At 37.2% G+C, this 23,857-nt stretch overlaps 1 protein-coding gene across 2 annotated transcripts in view; it reads right to left on the bottom strand.

Annotated features, from left to right (window-relative positions):
- PLA2R1 (phospholipase A2 receptor 1) overlaps positions 1–23,857 on the bottom strand; it is a 122,883-nt gene that overhangs the window by 47,839 nt on the left and 51,187 nt on the right. For both annotated transcript variants that reach the window (XM_043894828.1, XM_043894826.1), the window contains exons 9-11: positions 23,746–23,844; positions 20,049–20,161; positions 10,842–11,011 (exon numbers count right to left, since the gene is read on the bottom strand). In XM_043894828.1, the coding sequence (XP_043750763.1) occupies positions 10,842–11,011; positions 20,049–20,161; positions 23,746–23,844 (382 nt within the window). The remainder of the gene's footprint in view (positions 1–10,841; positions 11,012–20,048; positions 20,162–23,745; positions 23,845–23,857) is intronic.

Here is a 23,857-nt window from a genome sequence, read left to right as displayed (position 1 = left end):
ACAAAATTGTTTATCTACATCTACATACCAGTGGTGGTGGTTTAGTCACTAAGTCACTCTTGTGACCCCATGGACTATAGTCTGCCAGGCTCCTCTGTCCATGGGATTCTCAGGCAAGAATACTGGAGTGGGTTGCCATTTCCTTCTCCAGAGGATCTTCCCAATCCAGGGATTGAGCCCATGTCTCCTGCATCACAGGTGGATTCTTTACTGACTGAGCCACCTGAGAATACCAGACTAGGCTGTATATTATTAGCTGATTGAGATAAAAGGACAAGACAAAACCCAATTCTTTTTTTTTTTTTTTTTTCAAAACCCAATTCTTATAGTTGAGTGTGAGACGCAAACAAATAAAGGATTAATTGTAGCAGACATACTGTGTGAAGTGCTATAGTAACGGTGTGCGTTAACATTTCTGTGGGAAGACCTCAGAAAGGGTGATGGAGTCTGCCTCAGGACATCGGTAAAGTATTTGCAAGTAGAGACATTTGAGCTACATTTTGGAGGATGTTAAAAGGAGAAAAGAGTTTTCAAGGGGTGCTTGTAAAAAAGTAAATGATTATAGATGAAGCATATGAAGACTTGTGATGATTCTTAAACTAAAGGCACTTTAAAAAGTATAGTTACTTGGCACTAGATATTTGTCTTGCTGAATTTCCCTTCAGAAGTCATGGCTTCAATTTCTGTAGATACAGGGTGATTGGCATTATCCTTGCCAGCCATGTTTGTGTTGTTTTATGCTGATAGAAGGGCTTCTCCAGTGGCTCAGCAATAACGAATCTGCTTGCAGTGCCAGAGAAACAGGAGATAAAGGGTTTGATCCCTGGGTTGGGAAGATCCCCTACAGAATGGAATGGCAATCCACTCCAGTATTCTTGCTTGGGAAATCCCATGGACAGAGAGGAGCCTGATGGGCTATGTAGTCCATGGGGTTGCAGAGTCGGAGAAGACTGAAGTGACTTAGCACACACATGCACACGAATAAAAAGGCTAAACAGAGGGATAATGAAAAGTGGAATGAGAAGGAAGAAGACAGAGGAAGATGTACAAAGAGCCCCTCCTAGAGAAATGGAAACGTGTTTGTGAAAGAGGAGAAAGAGCAAGGAAGCTAAAGCGTGAGTGTTCATGTCTTCAGTCATACCTGGGTGCACCACCCTGTGTTAGGCACCAGCAGGAAGCTCATAGTCTTACGTATGTACACACGGTGATGGTCACAGAAACCCACAGAGGTGAAAATGACCAGTCATAAACAAGTAAACATGATTGCATGACAAGTAGAAGAAACTGAAGTCAAGAGAGAGAGTTGGTCCATATAAAGGCCATCAGTTGACTCCACTGGCCAGAGGAACTAGTTGGTGTTCATGATGGAGGGTGGGGGGGCCAGGCAGGGGACAGAGTACAGCATACTGCCCCTGCCAAGAAGGGAGCATTGGAGGCCTGTTGAGTGTAATTTGGGAATGCAGCTCACAGTTTAGCTGAGTCATGAACAATAGTGGAGATGCTGCCTGCTCTGTGCAATGAAATTCTAATGAAATTGAACTGTGGAAATCCACGTGGAAGCCAAAAACCTAATATATCTATGGAGAGAATTGCTCTGGTTGAAAGAGCAGGAGAAACACACAACTCTCACCTGACTCCTCCATCCTTTCTTCTCAGCAGCCTTTGACTTGGTGCCTAAAGTGTGGGGTTCTAGTCCCAGCACAAATATTTAGTAACTCAAACCTCAAACTGGTTAATTAAACACAAAAGACTGTGTCTAAAACACGAGGGCAATAATTCCTTTTCTTCTTATGGATTTTCATAAATAAAAATAAAATAATGTATTAAGAAGCCCTGTGAGAGATATAAAGGGCTAGAACCATTCCTAAGATGTTGCTTCTATTTTTATTTTGGCTGTTTTCATTATAAAAGCTGGGATTTTTGTGGCACAAGTTCTGCCTGAGTGTTCAAAGAATTTTTAAAAGCTCAAATCAGCAAGTTTAAAATGCAATATACTTTTTTGTTGGTCTTGCATTTTGTCTTACTTTCCCACATCAGACAGTGATTAAATAGCTTTGGTTTTAAACACTAGATATTCAACTTTTCTTCATTAGTGAAGAAGGAGATGTTTGCAAACTGCTATGAAGATAAAAAGTACTGCTGGGGTTTTATTGGTATTCTAAAATGGTTAACTTAATGGGACATTTGACCTAAATTTTAGAGTCTCAGCCCCAAGGAAGCAGTGAAGTGGTATAATAAGGGGAGACTGGGCTAAGAAAGAGATAAACCAAATTTATAACCTCATGTTGTGAGGATGCTTGTAAAGCCAAATAACAAGGGTAGGGTGTGGGAAAGAGCACAGGTGTTTCTTCTCCCAGACTAATTGTTCTCAAATTTGGTAACTCATCTCCCATTGGGCAAGGGCAACATTTCTTCTGTCCCTTAGTGGTGAATCTGACATTTGAGCTGATTCTCCTTACTTGCCTTAGCCTCCCTCTACCTGCTTTTCCTCTCTCCATCAAACATGAATGGGAACACTTTCAGTCAATTGAGAAATTCCAATTCACTATTCTAGTTCCTTCAATTTGGCAACATTATCTAGCCATATAGCAAATTGAACCAACCTGGGAAAAGTTCCATCTTTCACCTCTCTGGCCAAATACCTGAAAACAAACAAACCGAATCTATGTGTGGCCTCGGGGCAGGCGGGAATCATAACTGGGCCTTTAGACAATCATTTTACTTGCGCCTATCTGCTTATTTCCCCTTGCCTGCAGCAACCCTTTAACATCCTTAATCTCAAGTCTTCTGCTCAGGCTTCTTTCATCTCTCTCTTCTTCTCCATGGAGAAAAGTGAAGCTTTTGGGTCAGGAAAGGTGAGCTTTCATGGAGTTCTGCTTATCTGCCTGAGACCACATTAGGCATTTTATATGGTCTTTTCCCTGTTTAACTTGAAAAACTTCTTTGAGGTGGATATTAGTGTCTATAGTTGGCTAATGGAAAAACCAAGGCTCAGAGGTGTAGTATCTTGTCTAGGGCCACATAATAGTTCAATAGGGTTGATCTGGAATTTGAAACCAGATTTAACTGAGTCTACCATGAGATAATGTCAAGGTGCAGAGGAGGTGGACATTCAATAAATAACTATTGAATGAATAATTGAAACTTCCCCTCTAATTATGCTCCTCCATTACCATGGAGTCTTCTCTTTCCCCTGGTCATACTTCTCTCCTTTGTGAACCCAAAGTATTTCCTTGAAATCTACTATCACATTTTAGTGTGTATGACAGTTACTTATATACTTATAAAAAGATATGAAAATACCAAAAGGGTACTCAGAAATTAGGCTGTTCATTCTCATTTAGGTGTTGGTTCATTTCAGGATTCTGATGAGACTTAAAATGGATAATTATCTATCTGTTGGATGGATAGGGTCCCCCTTGCCATGTATAGGGCACTTTCAAGAAAATAGATCTGACCTGCTCTACTGTAATCCCATTCGCCTTGTCACTGACAGAAGATTTCCATTGACTTGAGACAATTGGGGGCAATACTTTGGAGTTATCCTGTGAGTGAAGCACTTCTTTCTCACAGTGGTATCTAGATAAAGAAACAACTTTTTTCACAGAGCCTGAGTTATGGATGGATGCAAAATTGTGATTTCCGTTTTATTTTTTTCTATAAAACACCTGTGAAGCTCTAATAGTATTTGGAAAGGCTTTTTTGAATACCTTAAAGGATAGATTAACCTGCTTCCTTTCATCATTTATAGCAATATATATTGAATCCATATATATTGAATCCTTAATATATTGAATCCATATATATTGAATCCTTAATATAAATACAAGGTACATTTAGGTTTCTAATGCATTAGCTTTTCCCTAAATGAGAAAGGCCCTATTCATCATCTCTCTCTTTAATCAGTAGTACTAGTTAGTATGGATCAAAACTGTTTTTACCTGAATGGTTACTTCTCTTAATATACAGAATGCCATAGTCGCTTTGCTGTTGTTTTAGTAAAGATAGCAAGAAATTATTTCTTAATAGAAATATCCCAGCTATGAAGAAGCCCCTAATGAATCAATCAACTCATTAATGCATCAGTCATTAATGGCTTCTAACTTGCAAATAGTGAGAAAATGAAATGGTCTTTCTAAAAAAATAAGAATCTATGATTTGGATCAGGTCTCTGACTCTAACTTTTTAAAAATAAAAATGTTAATTTTATGAGAAATACAAAGAATAGAGTAACACATTTTCAGTGTGTTATGGGGATATAATCAAAAAGTCCAGACTGCAGGAAACTACAGGACAAACAACACACTTGCATCAACAAATAAAATTTTAAAAAATGACAGGGGGCAAGGAAAAGGGAAACCTAGAGAGGAAAACACACTTTAGGAGATCCATCCACTAATTACAATGTACGCACCTTTTTTTTAATCTTTATTCAAACAAGCCATAATATACATTATATAATGGTTATGAATCATTTAGAAATTCAAGCATTAACTGAAGATTTATGATGCTATGAAATTATAGTTAATTACTTTTAGCTGTGATAATTGTATTATATTCATGTTTCTAAAAAAGGAGTCTTTATCTTTTAGAGCTAATACTGAAATATTTATGGGTGAAACGATATGATATCTGGGATTTCTATGAAAAAATATGGGAAATGGGAGGAGAGGGTGAGAATATAGATGAAACAAGATTGACTGTGGGTTGATAATTGATGACACTGGGTCATGGATATAGATGGTGGTTCATTATGCTATTTGGTGGGCATAATACAAGGTTGATAAAATGGCAGAACTATGATTCCACCATAGAGTGAATATTTTGATGATATGACATAAGGACAGAGTCTTTGTTGAGTTTATAAAAAGCTGCAGGCTTCTTGTTCAGTGGTCAATATATATAGTCAGTCTGGGCTGGATTAAGATTCTGACATGAGGACCAAGCTAATGGATTCTTTTGTAACAGGCGGAGAAAAAAATGTGATTTAGGATGGTGTTTCTGCAAATAGCAATTTAAAAGAAAAAAAGAAACATGAGGCTTTTACATTGCTATTTTCTTCAAAAAAAGATTTACATTTTCATCTTATTCAGAGACAATTTACTCAATGTCAATCAGCCGGAGCAGCCAAACTGAGCATCACGATATTATTTTTGCTTCAGGGAAAAGAAAAAGAGTGGTGCCACTCAAATAAATTACAGCAGAAACTTATGAATGACAAGGAGTTCTGCTTCAGTTCCAAATTTTAAACATCCAAATATGCCCCAAGGAAGATAGCATTAAAAACTAAGAATTTTGTTTGCTCAAAATGTATTAATTTATTTTGACAGGTATAGATATTCCTAACAAAATTCCAAGGTATATTAGAAATGATACCTGTTTTTTTTTTTCCAGTAATACTGTGACATGGAACTTTACTATTCTCTGTATTTTAAAAACATTCATAAATTTGTAGAATGAGAAGTTTGTTTATTGAATGAATTGTGATGTTTCTTGTTTAGAGCTATGCAGTTACCAGAGTCTATACAAATTTCCTAAAGCGATGTTATATACAAGAATCTAATTTGTCTTACCTTCACCTCACATGCTTATTTTTAAAGTACAGTTTAAAAATCTAAACTATATTTTTAGAGCATTTTAAGGTCACAGAAAATTTTAGTGGAAAGTAAAGATTTCCCTTATACCCCATGCACCATATATCCTACTATTGCCCTCACACACCAGAATGGTACATTTATTAAAATCTACATGGATACATCGTTATCACCCCAAGTCCATGGTTTACATTAGGGTTCACTCTTGTTGTATGTTCTCTGGATTTGGACAAATGTATAATGACATATGTCCACCAGTGTGGTATGATATAGAATGGTTTCACTGACCACACCCCCCCCTCCCCCATCACAAATCCTCTGTGCTCTGCCTATAAACTCTTCCTTCCCCAAGGCTCTGGAAACCACTAGTCTTTTTACTGTCTCCATAGTTTTGCCTTTTCCAGAATGTCATATGGTTGTAATCACACAGTATGCAGCCTTTACAGATTGGCTTCTTTCACTTAGTGATATACATTTAAGTTTTCTCCATGTCTTTTCATGACTTGACAGCTCCTTTCTTTTTATCACTGAATAATATTCCATTGTCTGCATGTGATACAGTTTATTTATTCACTCATCTACTAAAGGACATCTTGATGGCTTGAAAGCTTTGGCAAGTGTGAATAAAGCTTCTATTAAAAAAATCTGTATGCAGGTTTTTTGTGTTAACATCAGTTTTCAATTCATTTGGATAAACACCAAGGAGTGCAAAAGTATGTTTACTTTTTAAGAAACTGGCAACCTGTCTTTGAAAGTGGCTATACCATTTTGCATCCCTGCCAGCAATGTATGAGCGCTCCTGTGGCTCCAAATCCCTGCCAGCATTTGGTATCGTCAGTGTTTTGGATTTTGGTCATTCTAGTAAGTGTGAAGGGGCTTCCCAGATAGCTCAGTAGTAAAGAACTCACCTGTCAATGCAGGAGACATGGGTTCAATCTCTGGGTGGGGAAGATCCCCTGGAGAAGGAAATGGCAACCCATTCCAGTGTTCTTGCCTGGGAAATCCCATGGACAGAGGAGCCTGGCGGGCTGCAGTCCATGGGGTTTCAAAAGAGTTGGATACTACTTAGCGACTAAATAGCAAACAAAAAGTGTGTAGCAGTATCTCATTGTTGTTTTAATTTGCAATTTCCTATTTATGTATAATGTTGAACATATTTTCATTTGCTTACGTTTGATCTATATATCTTCTTTGTTTAAGATCTCTTGTCCCATTTTACATTGGTTTTTTTGTTTATTGTTGAGTTTTAAGAGTACTTTGTATATTTCGTATAACAATCCTTTATCAGATGTGATTATTTTGTAAAAAATATTTTCTTCCAGTCTATGGCTTGTCTTCTCTTTCTCTTGACATTATCTTTCTCACAGCACAAGTTTTATTGAGGTTTTAGTTTTAATGAAATCTAGCTCATCAATGATTTATTTCATGGATTTTTGCTTTTGGTGTTGTATCTAAAAAGTCATACCATACCTAAGGTCATGTAGGTTTTCTTTTTTGTTATCATCTGGGAGTGTAAAAGTTTTATGTTTTACATTTAGATCTATGATCTATTTTGAGTTAATTTTTGTTAAGGGTGTAAGCTCTGTGTCTAGATGTTTTCTTTTTTTGACATGTGGATATCCAACTGCCTAAGCACCATTTGTCAAAAAGAGTTTTTCCCATTGTATTGTTTTTGCTTCTTTTTCAAAGATCAGTTGACTATTCTGTGTCAGTCTATTTCTGGGTTCTTTATCCTGTTTTATTGATTTCTATTTCTTTTTTTGCCAAACCATATTGTGTTAATTGGGCTTCCCAGGTGGCTTAGATGGTAAAGAATCTGCCCGCAGTGCAGGAGACCCAGGTTTGATCTCTGGGTCAGGAAGCTCCCCTAGAGAAGACAATGGCTACCCACTCCAGTATTCTTGCCTGGAGACTCTCATGGACAGAGGAGCAACAGTCCATGGGGTCACAAAGAGTTGGATGTGACTCAGTGACTAAACATACACACACACACATTGTCTTAATTATTGTAGATTTCTAATGACTTTTGAAGTCAGATAGTGTCAATTGTTTGACTATGTTCTCCTTCAATACTGAGTTGGCTATTCTGGGTCTTTTGCCTCTCCATATAAACTTTAGAACCAGTTTGTCAGTATCCACAAAATAACTTGCTGATTTTTTTATTGGAATGGCCTTGAGTCTATAGGTCAATTTGTATAGAACTGACATCATGACAATATTGAGTCTTTCTGTTTATGAACATGAACTCTCTATTAATTTCTTCTTGATTTCTGTCATTAAGTTTGTAGTTTTCCTTTATAGATCTTATACATATTGTTAGATTTATACCTAAAAATTTCATTTTGAAGGGTGCTAATGTAATATGTTGCAATTAAAAATTCCTCTTTTCACTGCTGATATACAGAAAAGCAATTAACTTTTGTACATTAATCCTATATCCTGCAATCTTGCTATAATTGATTATTAGCTAGAGGAATTTTTTATTCTAATTTTCTACATAAACAATCATGTCATCTGTGAACAAAGTTTTATTTCCTTCTTTCCAATCTGTGTACTTTTATTTGCTTTTCTTGTCTTATTGCATTAGTTAGAACTTCTAGTACAATGTTTAAAAGAGGGCTTATAAGGGACATCTTTGCCTTATTCCTAATCTTAGTAGGGAAGCTGCTAGTTTTTCACCATTAAGTACGATATCTGGGTTTTCTGTAGATGTTTTTTATCAAGTTGAGGAAGTTCCCATCAATTCCTTGTTTGCTAATAGTTTTTAACATGAATGGGTATTGAAGTTTGTCAGATGCTTTTTCTGCATCTATTGATATGATCATGTGATTTTTCTTTTGTTGATGTGATGGAAAACATTAATAGGTTTTTAAATGTTGAACCAGCTTTGTGTACCTGGAATAAATTCCACTTGATTGAAGTGTATAAATTCTCTTTATACATTTTTAATTCAATTTGTTAAGATTTTGTTAAGATTTTTGTGTTTATGTTCATGAGATATATTGGTCTGTAGTTTTCTTGTACTGTCTTTTTCTGACTTTGGTGTAGGGTAATGTTGCCCTCATACAATGAGTTACAGAGTAGTCTCTCTGCTCTAACTTCTGGAAGAGGTTGTAGGGAACTGGTATAATTTCTTACTTAAAATGTTTGGTAGAATTCACTAGCTGAACCCATACGAGCCTGCTGCTTTCTGTTTTGGAAGGTTATGAATTACTGATTCAATTTCTTAATAGATATAGTCTTATTCAGATAGTCCATTTCTCCTTTTGTGGGTTTTGGCAGATTATATCTTTAAAAGAATTGGAAGTTGTCAAACTTATGGATATAGTTGCTCATAATATTCCTTTTTTAAATACTTTTAATGTCTGTGGGATCTATAGTGATGTCCCTTTTTTCATTTATGATATTAGTAATTTGTGTTTCCTCTCTTAGTGAAACTGGTTAGAGGCTTATTAATTTCATTGCTATTTTCAAAGAATCAGGTTTCTTTGATTTTCTTTATTGATTTTCTGTATTCAATTTCATTGATTTGTGCTCTTTTCTTCTACTTACTTTGGATTCAATATGCTCTTCTCTCTCTAGTTTCCTAAGGTGGAAAATCAGGTTACTGATTTTAAATATTTCTTCTTTTCTGATATATTCATTCAGTGTTATAAATTTCCCTCTAAGCCCTGCTTTCTCTACATCTCACAAGTGTATTTTCATTTAATTAAGTGTTGCTTAATCTCCAAGTATTTTGGAATTTTCTCAGATATCTTTCTGTTATTTGTTTCTAGTTCAATTTCATGTGAACTAACAGCAGACATTGTACAACTTCTGTTCTTTTAAATTTGTTAAGGTGTGTTTTATGGCCTAGAATGCAGTCTGTTTTAGCAAATGTTCCATGTCAGTTTAAGAAGAATGTGTAATCTGCGGTTGCTGTTGTTGGATGAAGCAGTCTATAGATAATCAGTCATATCCAGGTGATTGATGGTGCTGTTGATTTCAACTTTGTCCTTACTGATTTTCTGTCTGTTGGACCCATCCATTTCTGACAGAGGGGTGCTAACATATACAACTATAATAGTAGATTCACCTATTTCTCCTTGCAGTTTTATCAGTTGTTCCCTCATATATTTTGCTATTCTATTGTTAAGTACATACACATTAAGGACTGTTATGTCTTCTTAGCACTGACTCCTTTATCTTTATGTAATGTCCATTTTTATCCCTGGAAACTTTTCTTGTTCCGAAGTCTGCTCTGTGTTAAATTAATATAGCTATTTTTACTTTCTTTTGATTAATGTTAGCATAATATCTTTATCCCTTTACTTTTAATCTACATGAACCAGTCTAAAAATATCCTTTAATTAGTATTTAGTCCTCTAATTTTTGTTAAATATTTGATATATAATAGCAATTATTATAATATTATAATAATAGTTATCTTTCCTCAGGGAAGAGCTTGAGGCCTCTAATTCATTTCCTCCAGATACAGATTTGAAGGTAACCTATTGCCTGTTGTCTGGGGTAGGCTTGTTGGAGATCCAAAGGCAAGAAAGGGAGCAAGGCATCCAAATGCTCACACTGAGATAAAGGTGTGTTGGATCTAAGGTTGGTGACCTAAGATTAACACAGTGACCTAAAAGTTTGGTCTGCAGGGGTTGGTTCTAGTGTAGATTGTGGCTGAAACCATTAGCTTCTCTGGCACAGTTTCATACTTTGGGATCCAGAGCTGAGCATAAAAAAGTGAAGAATTAATAGACCTGTAACTGAAATCCCGGCTAAGGTACCACAGAAATCCATGGAGGAGATGGACTAGCAAGAATGTTAGCTAACTAACATTTCACAGCAAAGTCACCTGGCATTGACTATGAACATACTAGATGTGCTCAAATGTGCCCATTCACTCTGTTTTGAGGTATAACGGACTTTTCTGGATTGAGTAAGCCCCTAGGATTCTTAGACAATGAGGGTGGATGGGAAAGAGATTTTAGGAGGGAGAAACTGGACTTCTGCTAATAAAGGCATGTGTGATCTTGAGCAATGAATTTATACCTTGAACTTGTCAAATGACTCATATGGATTATATTTCTAAAAACGATCAGCCATATATCACCCCCTGAGAACCTGTGGTAATTGTTTTAGTTGATTTATGCCTTAAGAAAACACTCAGGAAGATTCAAAGGAGGTAGACCACAAGGTGGATGGAATCTGGGGGTAAAGAAACCAGGAGGGAGAAGTGGTGTGACAGGGCCCTCTACTCACGGGGTTGACGTGTGTTCCAGTGTGTGTACTTCACCGGCTCCAATTTCTGCCCTGCTGTCTTCCAAGTGTATTCTCCTGTATTATTTTGATCTTGAAGAGCGATCCAAAAATAAGTGTCCTTCGTTTTTACCACACTACTGATCAAACTGGTAATAAAAGCCTGTTCGAACCTTAAAAAAGGGAAAAGGAAATGATTATAGTAAGTTTCTGGGCAATAAAAAATGTCATTAAAACATAATGAGGTGCACAGAATGGCACCAGAGTAAGCATTTCTCATGAATTCTTTAGAATATGAGACAGAAAAATACTCAGAGACCCTGAACATTGCTAATAAACGCCAAACATAAGTGCAATTCCCAGAAATATATGAGGAAGGAGAATTTGATCCTCAGAGTTGGTGCTCAGTTCTTTCAAGGAACAAAGTCCAGTTCCAGCTTCAGAGTGTAGCTTGTAAAGGCCGGAATGCTAGCAACGCATTTCTTGGTGCAACCTGTGCCCTATGGTGTAATTAGGCCACACAGCATACACCACGCGGTAATGTGCATGTGCTGGGCAGCTGGCTCCGGGGGTGGGGGGAGAAGGAAGGATATTCTGCTTTTCTGAATGAGCATCTGCTGATGGAGTTCACTTGCACCCACTCACCACACTTGCTTGGTAAGAATGGAACAGACATTGGAGTAGCACTTATATGTCTCCCAAATCAGTTTGTGCACAGGCACATGGAGTCATTGGCTTATTCAAATGTGTTCAGATGTGCTTATTCACTGAAGATAAATTTAAAACACTAGGAGCTAATCCAGAGAAGTACACCCACTATATTTCCCCAAACAGCTGAATGAATTAGTGTTCCCTGACTGATGGCACTGCTCCCTCCTCACCATGAAGGCATCAAAAGCAGAATCTAGAAAATTTGTATACATGCTTCCACATGAATATTTGACAGAAACATGAATTAAAATTTAACCGGCATTGAAATTTTAAGCTAAGTTGGAAACTATCTTGAAAAATTTACTTTCAATACATATAATGTTTTGAAGAAACACCTTTCCAACAATGGTAACTTTCGGCCAGACCCATCAAGTCATTGGGAGAAGAAAGGCCTGATGAAATTTCCAAGGTAAACCTAAGGAGAGAGCAGATTAGACTTTTTCATCCAATTTTGGATTTTTTTCATTATGGTGCATCTTTAACTTGCTAAGTGAAGTTAATGGGGTCATTCAGGAATAGAGGAGTCTCAAGGGAAATAACAGGAGGGAAAGAGAAAAGAACACAGAGGAGCAAACTTTTTGACTGCCTTATAAGCACCACCAGCAACAGTGATATTAAGCATCCATGACACTCATCTTGCAAACCATATCCTTTAGTAAATATTTTCTGCAGCTACTCTATTGATAATCTACAAGGCACACATTTGAAATTATTAAAGTTATTTTTAAAATCAGATTGCAGTGGCAGAAACTTGCATAAAATATGCTTCAAAAAGAAGGTATATAAAAGTAAATACTATGTAGATGCTGTTGTAACTTTTCCTAGACTTCCAGTAGTTCATGCTCTCATAACATAAGATCTGTTTTTCCTTCTCCCTTCTGAGGGAGAGTCGCATCATTATCATGCCAGATGGTGCCTGAAACTGCAATGCTAGGAGGCCAGCAGAGCTCTGCACCATGGAGGCTATGGTCAGGACCACTGTGCTGGTTCTAAACCCAGGGAATTGCTGCTTCTTCTATTACCTTGTACTGTGGCATTTATCAGATAGTGGAGAGAGAGAGAGAGTGGTGTCTGCGAGCTTGGCCTCTGGTATCATTATTCATGACAACACTTTACTTTTGTCCCCTGTTTTAGATTCATTATTCTACTCTGATTTGCTATTTTACAACAGTTTATCATTGCTCAAAGCAATACAAACTTGCTTTTTAAATTGGCAGATATACCATTTAAGCTGTTACATATAATACTCATATATTAAATCCTATGGTAGTGTTATTTGCTCAGTTGTGTCTGGCTCTTTGTGACGCCATGGACTGTAGCCTTCCAGGCTCCACTAACCATGGAATTCTCCAGGCAAGAATACTGGAGTGGGTAGTCTTTCCCTTCTCCAGGGGATCTTCCCAACCCAGGGATTGAACCCAGGTCACCCGCATTGCAGGTAGATTCTTCACCATCTGAGCCACTATGGAATTGAAAGTGATGTTGCTCAGTCATATCCGACTCTTTGCGACCCCATGGACTGTAGCCTATCAGGCTCCTCCATCCATGGGATTTTCCAGGAAAGAGTACTGGAGTGGGTTGCCATTTCCTTCTACAGGGGATCCTCCCGACCCAGGGATCGAACCCAGGTCTCCCATGTTGTAGGCAGATGCTTTTACCATCTGAGCCACCAGGAAAGAGCCAAGGTAAAAGGGAGCTGGGCTCAATACCCTCGATGCAGAGTCCCCAGAACAGAAAGCTCTAGAAGCCAGTAGGTGTGAGAACATTCAAGTCCCAGGGATTGTGGGTCCGTGGCAGCTGTTTTGTCCCTTCTATCACTGGGATATCCATCTTGGGCGGCTTGAAAGGTGCTGGCCCCTCGACCCTTTGGGTGGCTTGTGCACGTATCACTTCCATTGGAGAAGACTTCCTTTGTAGGCTTAGATGGCAAAACCTCCTGAATCGGACTTCTAGAGGGATCTTGGTCCAAAGAGGCTCCATTTATCAGCTGAGCCTCTGTCTTTATTCCTGCTTCCAGAATCCATGGTGCTAAGGCTGGGGCCAGGTAAGTCTGTGGAAGAACCAGAAGTGACCCAGGGATCGAAGCCGGGTCTGCTGCATTGCAGGTAGATTCTTCACCATCTGAGCCACCATAACCTTCAGATAAAAATAGGAATCTAGTTTTCTGGTCCAATTTAGAAAATGGGATTGTTAATAGGGAAATTCAGCAATTATATCTTTTTTCTAAACCATGTACTCTAAGAAATTAACCCTGGAAAATAGCATGCAGTCTCTTGAGTGTCTGTTTCCAACTGATAAAGAAACAGAGATCATTTTACATTCTTTATCACTCACTATTTGATTTCAAACACAAGGTTGTGAAAACTCTAGCTTTAGGTAATAGAGTGGATGACCTTTTAAAGTCTTTTCTGGCCCTTGGTTTTAGAATTCTTCATTTGAGAATATTCCAGGGATTCATAATATTTGGACTTTTTTATCTGGTTTCACTGAGGTTAACTCAAATATTATGATTTAAGAAAAAAAATAACCACATGTAGCTGAAGCTCCAATACTTTGGCCACCTCATGCGAAGAGCTGACTCATTGGAAAAGACCCTGATGCTGGGAGGGATTGGGGGCAGGAGGAGAAGGGGACGACAGAGGATGAGATGGCTGGATGGCATCACCAACTCGATGGGCATGAGTTTGAGTAAACTCCGGGAGTTGGTGATGGACAGGGAGGCCTGGCGTGCTGCAATTCATGGGGTCGCAAAGAGTCGGACACGACTGAGCGACTGAACTGACTGACTGACTGACTGACATATTTTTATATTTTTTGGAACTAGTTATCTTTAGAGTATTCAGTAAAGTAAAAATTGTTATTCTTTAGAAAGACAATGATAAAATATTTTGCTTATGTATATACCTAATTATAAAATCAAGTTTTGTAGGCAAATACTTCTTAAAATCAGAACGAAATTTCACCATCAACCCCTTAAAAAGGTAAGAAATCAAATGTTTATTTCTAATGTAAATAAGAAAAAAAAGGTATATCTTGAATTTCCATCACCTTGAGAAGAATCTGTTGTTCATGGTGCTAAACATTAAATTTTAATTAAAAAATGCAATGAGGATGTTTCTATTGTGTAATTTTAAAAATGGTCACCAAAATGTGTTTTTAAAAAGAAATTTAACTGCATTCTACCAAAAAGGAAACTGTTAGAATTAATCAATGAATTCAGCAAGTTGCAAGATACAAAGTCAACACACAAAAATCAGTTGCATTTTTATTTATTGATACTAACAGTGAAAAATCTGAAAAGGAGAACAATTCCATTTATAATAGCATCAAAAATAATAAAACACTTGGGAATGAACTTGACTAAGGAGGCAAAAGACTTGTACACTGAGAATGATAAAATTAAAGAAGACACAAATAAATGGAAAGACATTCCATCTTCATGGTTTGGAAGACTTATTGTTAAAATGGCCATTCTACCCAAGGTGACCTATAGATTGAATGCAATCCCTGTTAAAATCCTGATTTATTTTTTACAGAAATAGAAAATCCATCTTATAATTCACACAGAATCTCAAACACAATCTCTTCAAATAGCAAAAACAAACATGAAAAAGAAGAACAAGGTTGGAGACCTTATACTTCTTGATTTCAAAACTTACTAAAAAGTACAGTAATCAAAACAGTGTGATACTGGCATAAAGACAGACATATAGAGCAATGGAACAGAATAGAGCATCCAGAAATAAACCATTGCATATATGCTCAAACGATTTTTCACAAGGTTGCCAAGACCATTCATTGAGGAAAGGACAGTCTTTTAGGAAAAGTAGGTATCCACCTACAAAATAATGTAGTTGGACTCTTAGCTTACACCATTTACATAGTGGCTCAAAGAACTAAACATATGAGCTAAAACTGTAAAATTCTTAGAAGAAAACATAGGGGACATTTTTTCATGACAGTGAGTATAGCAGTAATTTCTTGGATAAAACACTAAAAAGCATAGGCGGCTAAATAAGAAAGAATAAACTGGACTTAATCAAAATTTAAACTTTTTCACATGAAAGGACAATTCAACAAAGTAAAAGGCAACCCACAAATAGGAGAAAGTATTTGCAAATTATGTATCCGATAAGCAATTAATATCCAGAGTATATAAAGAACTACAAATCAATGACAGAAAACAAACACTCTAATTAAAAAATGAATAAAAGACTTGAATAGACATTTCTCCGAAGGAGATATAAACTGTCAATAAGCACATGAAAAGATGCTCAGCATCACTAATCATTAGGAAAATGCAAATCAAAACCACAATGAGATACTACTTCACACTCATTAGGATGACTATTTTGTAAAAACAGAAAATAACAAGTTTTTGTTAGGATGTAGAGGAACTGGAATTCTTGTGCATTGCTGGTGGGAATGTAAAATGTAGCTCCCATGGAAAACAGTATGGGTATTCCTCAAAAACTTAAACATAGAATTATATGATCCAGAAGTTCCACTTCTGGGTGTATCACCCAAAGTAATTGAAAGCAGGGACTTGCACGATACTTGGACATCCATATTCACAGCAGCGTTTTTGACAGTAGTCAAAAATAGAAGCATCTCTTTTCTATCAGTGGTTGGATGGGCAAACAAAATGTAAAATATACATACTATAGAATGTTTTTCAGCCTTCAAAAAGAAAAAAATTCTGACACATGCTATAATATGGAGCAACCTAGAAGCCATTATGGGTTTCCCTGGTGACTCAGCAGTTAAGAATCTGCCAGCAATGCAGAAGATGTGGGTTCGATCCCTGAGTTGAGAAGATGCCCCGGAGAAGGAAATGTCAACCCACTCCTATCTTTGTCTGGGAAATCCCATGGACAGAGGAGCCTGGTGGGCTACAGTCCATGGGGTTGCTAAGTCAGACAAAACTTAGCAACTAAACAACAACAGCGGATATTAGGCTAAGTGAAATAAACCAGGCACAACTGGACAACTACTGTGTGATTCCAGGTACGAGGTAACTAGAGCAGTCAACTTCACAGAGACAGAAAGTAGAATGGTGGTTGCTAAAGGCTGGGGATAGGGGAGATGGGGAGTTAGTGTTTAGTGAATTCAAAATTTCAGTTTGGGAAGATGAAAAGTATTCTGGAGCTGGATGGTGGTGATGATTGTGTAATAAAATGAATGTACTTAATGCCACTGAACCATACACTTAAAATGGCTAAAGTGATAAAGCTTTATATTATATATATTTTGCCACACACAAAAGGTAACTGTAAAAGTGTCTGGAGGATATTGTGGTTGCAAGAATATGGCAGGACTGTAAAAATGCTTGTAAATAATGCATATTTAAATTTAGGAGAAATGAGATATTGCAGCATTTCTCACTTTGGGCAAAATTCTCAAAATTGAATGTGTTTTGGATTATTTTGTACAAATATTCCATGGCTGATGGATTCAAGGTTTAGATATATATGCATTTAGACAATTATCCAAGGTAACTTTGGAACTCAAGTTTTGCATCTGTGGTCTGTCTGAGAGCAAAGTGTCAGGCCTCAAAAAATTTTGTAACAGCAACCAAATAAAATTCTGTTATTCAGCAGTAAGGATTCATTTTTCTTCCCCTCTCTATTCTACAAAGTGCTAAAAGTCCTAAGCCAGAAGCAGTTGCCCGATAACAAAAGAAATACGTAATTTGTAGCAGGTGGTTCTAATTGTGCCCATCAAATCTGTCGCTCAATTGTGCAGAAGAGTGGAAAATCAATTAGCAACTACAAGCTTGGGTACCGGTGAGTGACAGGAGTGTCTTAACTCAAACAGGAAATCAGTAATGGAAGAAAATGATTACCCAGGCTGCTAGTGGATACTCTGGGATCGGAGGAGACAGTCCATCTACTGCCCAACCTTCTCAGACAAAACATGCTGTTGGAAAATATTCAAAAGTGTATTGGTATTCAAAGAACAGTATGGTGAACTTCCCTGGTGGTTCAGTGGATAAGAATCTGTGTTCCAGTGCAGGAGACACCAAGTTCGATCCCTGATTGGGGAATATCCCACATGCCACAGGGCAACTAAGCCCATGCATCACCACTACTGAGCCAGCGCTCTAGAGCCCAAGAGCACACCCCGCAACTAGAGAGTAACCCCAGCTCTCTGCAGCTAGAGAAAGCCCACGAGCAACGAAGACTCAGTGCAACAACACTAGAGAATGGTGCGGTGTGGGTCTTCATTTCTTAATTGATAAGGTCTGAGTGAATAAAAATCAAGAGCACGAGACCCTCCCTTCCTTCCGTTAACTCCCATGTCCCATGTTGGAGTCACTGCTTTGGATATAGACATGTCTGCAGGGCAGTGCACATGCATACACACTACTGGGGGGGCTGGCTCATTGGAATTAACATGTAGTACATCGAGGGGTTGACTGAGTAGCATGCCAGCGAAAGGTCACCGGAGGGGCCTAAGAGGTCAAGAAGGGGATGAAAACAAATGTATCCAAATCTGGATCTGCTCTGTGGTTGAACTATAGATTAGCTTTGGCTATTGAATACAGTTTATCACAGAAAAAATTCATAGTGTTCACAGCATACCCTTGTATCCAGATTTGGAGGAAATGAAACAGAGTATTTTTTTTCCCCAGATACTTTCTGCCATTCGCACGAGGTCCCCAAAGGGTTCAATTCAAAATGATGTGTTAGAATTCTAACAGATTTCTGCCTTACTTGGGTTGCTTTGGCACTGGGAGTTATCGGTGATGTCACTTTGAGTTTATCCATTTATTGTGTTACTTCACTTTCTTCACTTGTTTCAGGCATCTATGTTCAAACTCTTTAGCTGCTGGCCTGCAAGTGGTGTCTTTTATTTTTACTTATTTTTTGTATAGCTTGCTGGTGTTTAATATGATGCCTCTCACAATATAGATAGTCAATAAGTAATTTCCTAATAAACTCTTGACTGTTGACTTTTTGCATGGTCAGATAACATATGAAAAGTAATTAACACTGTGTAAGGGTGTGATAGACACATGAATGGAAGAATAAGATATAACAACAGGTGAAATGGTTAGACCTTTTTCTTCAGTGAAAAACATATTTAATTATAATTATTGAAAGAACATAACTTCATTGGTCAAGCTCCTGAATAAAGCCCAGTGCTGACTTACTGGATGGAGGACTTTCAGCCCAAGGCGCTCTCATAAACTTGTGGGTGGACTGAACAAGGCTAAAGGATAAAGACTTCGTTCTGCCTTGGTAGCTATTCTGGGAAGGAGAAAAGCAGAACTAAAAACAACACTGAGATACATCAGAGGTGATGCTGTACCCCATAAAAGGGTCTCCTGAGTATCAAGTGTTTCATCAGGCAATTTATTTTGCTAAATGCTGTCAATCTGTTCGTGTATATGTGTGTGTGTGTCTGTACTCTTGTGCGTTGTTTGGAGGGAAGACTGGGAAAGAAGGTAAGAGGTGAGAGGAGAAAGGACTTCCCTGGTGGTCCAGTAGCTAAGACTGTGCTGCCAATGCAGGGGGGCTGGATTTGATCCCTAATCAGGAAACTAGATCCCACATGCTGCAACTAAGACCCAGTGCAGTCAAATAAATAAATAAATATTTAAGAAAAGAAAAGAAAAAAAAAAAAAGAAATACTGATGGCTTTGAATGTTGACTTCCCATGTGGGGTGAACAGGGAAAGCACCTAGAATTCCTTCTACAGTTTAGACCTGCATATAAAGGATCTCTAGATAAAACCAGAACATCAGTTGTTCTGTTTCCTGGCCTTCAACGGATATTTTTAAAGGCAATGACCTCAGTAGAAAATCAAGTAACTAGCTTGGTGGGTATAGTTTCCCGTGGAACCACTGAAGAGTTCTGCCTTGCTTCTATCTTCTGCCTGGAGGAGTCAGTCTCCCAGCTCTCACTGTCCTCCTGGCATTGATAGTGACACTGAGGTCACTTCTGATGTTGGTACTTTTATCCCCTGCTACTCATCTACAGCATGTTGCAAATTGTATGGAGTGTGAAAAGGGCACAGTGTCTCTGTGTGGAGAAGACATCTGTGCACAGAGAAATCTAAATCTAAACAAACACAGACCAGAGAGGCAATGGAGAAGCATTTGAAAATCCTCTCTAGTTTTACTTGCTTTTGTTACTAAAAAAGAAACCCCACATGATACATACATTATGTTAAAAAAAACTTCATATTTAAATAACATATTTCTTGCCTATTATAGGCACTTAGATAAAAATATACATACAACTGAATATAGTAACAAAGCTAGATAATAAATCTTCATGGAAAGATTTATTACTATTTGTTCCTCAAAAATCAATTTAAGAATAACAGTGTATGGTTTAAATTAATCTAAATCAATAATTTAAATAATTTAATATTCTATTGCATGGTACATTTTAGATTTTCACAAGTTACTGATTATGGTTACATTTTATCATTCCAAGAGCCCTTATGTCAAAAAAGCAATATGTTTCTGATAGAAAATTTCAATTTTACCTGCTTGTAATGGTTATAAGCGCAGGAGGACAGTAGTAACCACTGGAGGCATGGTCAAAGCTTCGAAGGACAGTGTCGATTTTGTAACAGAATTTACCATGTCTCTCCCATCCCTTAAACAAGGAAAAGGAAAATTAAGGACACAACTGATTTAGTTGAATAGTAAAATATTTTCCAGTGTATTCTCATTTACCTCTTTTTCCTCTGACCCACTCAAAACTCAAGACTTGAATGTTTGTCTTGATGTCTTTGATATCTTTCTAATGGTAATGCCATTAGCTACAGCCACTTCTACATTATTTAATTAATTCTTAAAACCTAATGAACTGATATAAAATCTTTATGCCCAAAACCTTAAATGGAAATAAAAAGATGTTCACGCGAGATCTCTCTCTCAAACACACACACACACACACACACACACACACACAGAGTCTGTTCAGACTTATAGAATTTCATGTAATTATTTCCTGCAGCATGGTAAAAGTCGGAGGTGTTGGCCTTGAGTACAAAATGCATAGATTTGAATTCTGGTTCCACCACCATGTGGCCTTATTTAATCTCTCCATGTCTCAGTTTTCCCTCTGTAAATAGGGATAATAATGGTATCCATGATTCTCAGTTGTTCTGAGAATCAAAGGAAGACACTGTCAGCAGAAACCCTAGGGAAAAAAAAAAAAAAAAGAAACCCTAGAAAAGAGCCAAGAGCTCAGTATGAGCAAAGAGGACATATGATCCAGGTAAGAGTGTACTGTAATTTTTTTTCAAGTTTCTTGCATATTGCTTATTTCATGTTATCCTTCGGAGATTCACTGAGATTAGGGACTCAAATAAAGTCAGACTAATGGATAAACTGGTTTCGAATCTAATTTTCGTGCATTCCAGGATGGTCTTAACTGAGTCACCAAGCTTCCAAATAGATAGTGGCTAAAATACTTTTTTTGGTGAAGATTATTCCTAAATCAATCATTTACAGAGAGAGCAAAAAAGCTTTGTCACCTAGACAAAAATGATAAATGTGTATGGCTCAGTCCTGGGAGTAAAGAAGGGTGGCTTATTCTTTAAAAGCATATGATACAGGAGACACAGATTCATTAGTCTTCTATATTTCAACCAAGCTATTTTAATTCTTTTTCTTTGAGTATTATAAAATCACATCCCTTCTATCAGTCTATTTTTATGTATTCACCAGTTTTAAAATACACTTCATTTTGTGTCATACTAATGCTTGCCAGATATTAACCATATATAAAATGATTTCTGCTATGCTACTCAGTAAAGGTCTCGATCTTGCATTAAATGAGGAAAAAATTTTACTTTAGAAATAAGCTATTTTAGTTCAAAACATTATCAAATGAGGCATGGATCACACAGCAGTGCCACATCCAGCCGGCCAGGATGTGCTCAGAACTCATTCCCTTAACTTCTCAGTCTGATCCGTGTGAGTAATTGACAGCATCAGCCAGGACCCCTCCATGGATCACTCCATGGGGGCAGGGAGGTTAGACTGCTTTTGTATTTGGAAGGACAGGAGGAGGAGGGCTGACAATTTGACCTTTCTGACAAAGTACTCCTTATTCATTAGTGGTTTTTAGATCATAGGCTGCTTGGCAAAATAAACAAACCAAAACACAACCAAGAACTGAACAGGCTCTAAGAAAATGGGAGGTGTCGGGGGGGGGGGGGGGGGCGGTGGGAATGTGGCATCATAATAACCAGAAAAACAAAGACTCTTTGCCACAAGCCTTTGTCCACACAGTGAAAGTGGGAAGAATAATTGATTGTATTTGTGAATATCCTTTGTCCATGAGATGGCATTTCATTTTAAATGGAATGATGATGGTGACAATACTGAAACAATTGCTCTTACTATCAGGTCCCCTAAAAGTAACTCAGATGGGAATAAAAATCTTGTTAAATTTCTGCTATGAAATTATCAAGACTTATTTTATGAGTGATTTTTGCATGTGCAGACTGTTGAGAGAATTGCATTAAAGCAATTAGCTAAAAGAAAAGAACTTTCAAAACTATATTTGTAGGTAGGTGCATAAAGAAATTAATTAAATTTTGCCATAAAATTAAAAGACTGGCTCTGAACTCAGAATCCGTAAATATTGGTAATGCTGGTCAGAAAGAGGAAAGCAGTGCATGAAAGTTTAAACAGAACATCAATTGTTTCTGCTGGGTAAGAAGTTAATTACTCTTTCAACACAAATTAAACAGTTGAGTTGCCTTGAAAGCCATCGTAAAACAGATTTTTTTCAATATTTCTAATCAGATACAGAATAGAGATCAGCTATAACTAATTCAGGAATTGTAGTCATTAGGACAAATGTTTGGTCACATGTCAGCTATGGCACATGTGTTGTTCAGCTAATGTACGAAGAGTGATTAATATACTTATACATTGATTAATGAATCAAATGCAGTTTCTAGAGAGATGGGTCATCATTTAATTGGAATTGGATTAGAAGAGAAAATAATTAGAAGAGAACTGCATAAGAACCAGACTTGTGAACATTTTGAGATTCACAGAATAAAAATCTCCAATAGTTAAATTCAGAATTTTTAGGTGTGTGTGCATGTGAGAGAGAGACAGAGATACAGAGAGACACACAGAGAGAACACATGTGCTAAGGACACTGACAGGTAAATTTTTGGTACCTTACTAGAGAATACTGAATGTACTTTAAAACAGAACATTTATTTTCTGTCTTTAAACCTAAAGTATTAAGTATGTTTTTATTTTTTAAGTATTGAAAATAGTTCAAATACCAAAAATAGTTTATTACTTAAAATAATAAAGTATTTTTATCTTTTTCCTAAATAATATATGGGGGGCTTCCCAAGTGGCACAGTGTTAAAGAACACACTTGCCAATGCAGGACATGCAAGAGACATGGGTTTGATCCCTGGGTTGGGAAGATCCCCTTGAGTAGGAAATGGCAACTCACTCTGGTATTCTTGCCTGGAGAATCCATGGACAGAGGAGCCTGGCAAGCTACAGTTCATGGGATTGCAAAAAGTTGGACACGACTGAGCACACACATAAATAATAATAAATGTATTCTATTATATATTAATAACTATGTTAATATTTATTAATAAATAGATACATTTGTGGTATTTATGAATATTATATTTTTATAGTAAATAATATATTTTAATAATATAATGTGATGTATAATATTGTGATAATATATTGCAAACATACATTTCTCTTTGTTATTGTATTTTATTCAATTATTCAAATTTAAGAAAAGTGGAAAAGAAGGCGGGACTCTGAGTGCAGAAGGTCACTCTGACTTAAAGGAATTTGCTTTCACTCTGATAGTCTTCGTTGGAAGACAATGAAAGCCACGTGTGAGACAGGGCATTGCGTGACAGCATTGTTTGTAAAGATGGTATGACAAGATCATCTCCATTTCTTATCTCAAAAGAAAACTTGTTTTGGTTGGAAGAGGATGCTAAGACAATCCTTCACAGAGCTGTAAATCTCTTGAGTGGTTCTAGCTGATAACTGTCTGATTTGTTGCAATAACCCATTCAGAAGAAACGGAGGGAAGGAAAGCAGGAAGGAAGGGACAGAGGGGAAAGAGGAAAAAGGGAGCCAAGGCAGGAAAAAGAGATTCGCTTGAATGTGATGGTGGATAAATCATTCTAGTTATGAAGTCCCTGCAGTGTTCACAGCTCTTACCTTTTGACAGCCTGATTCAGTGTCAGAAAGGACATGGCCTGCTTTCTTACAAAGGTAAAAAAGTGTTTCTTCGCAATTTTTGACTTTCCAGTGTCCCTCCTAGGGGGAAAAT

This window comes from Cervus elaphus, chromosome 33, assembly GCF_910594005.1.
Source record: "Cervus elaphus chromosome 33, mCerEla1.1, whole genome shotgun sequence".
Lineage (NCBI taxonomy): Eukaryota > Metazoa > Chordata > Mammalia > Artiodactyla > Cervidae > Cervus > Cervus elaphus.
Note: the sequence above shows the minus strand (reverse complement) of the source record. Positions and strands in the feature narration are given on the sequence as shown.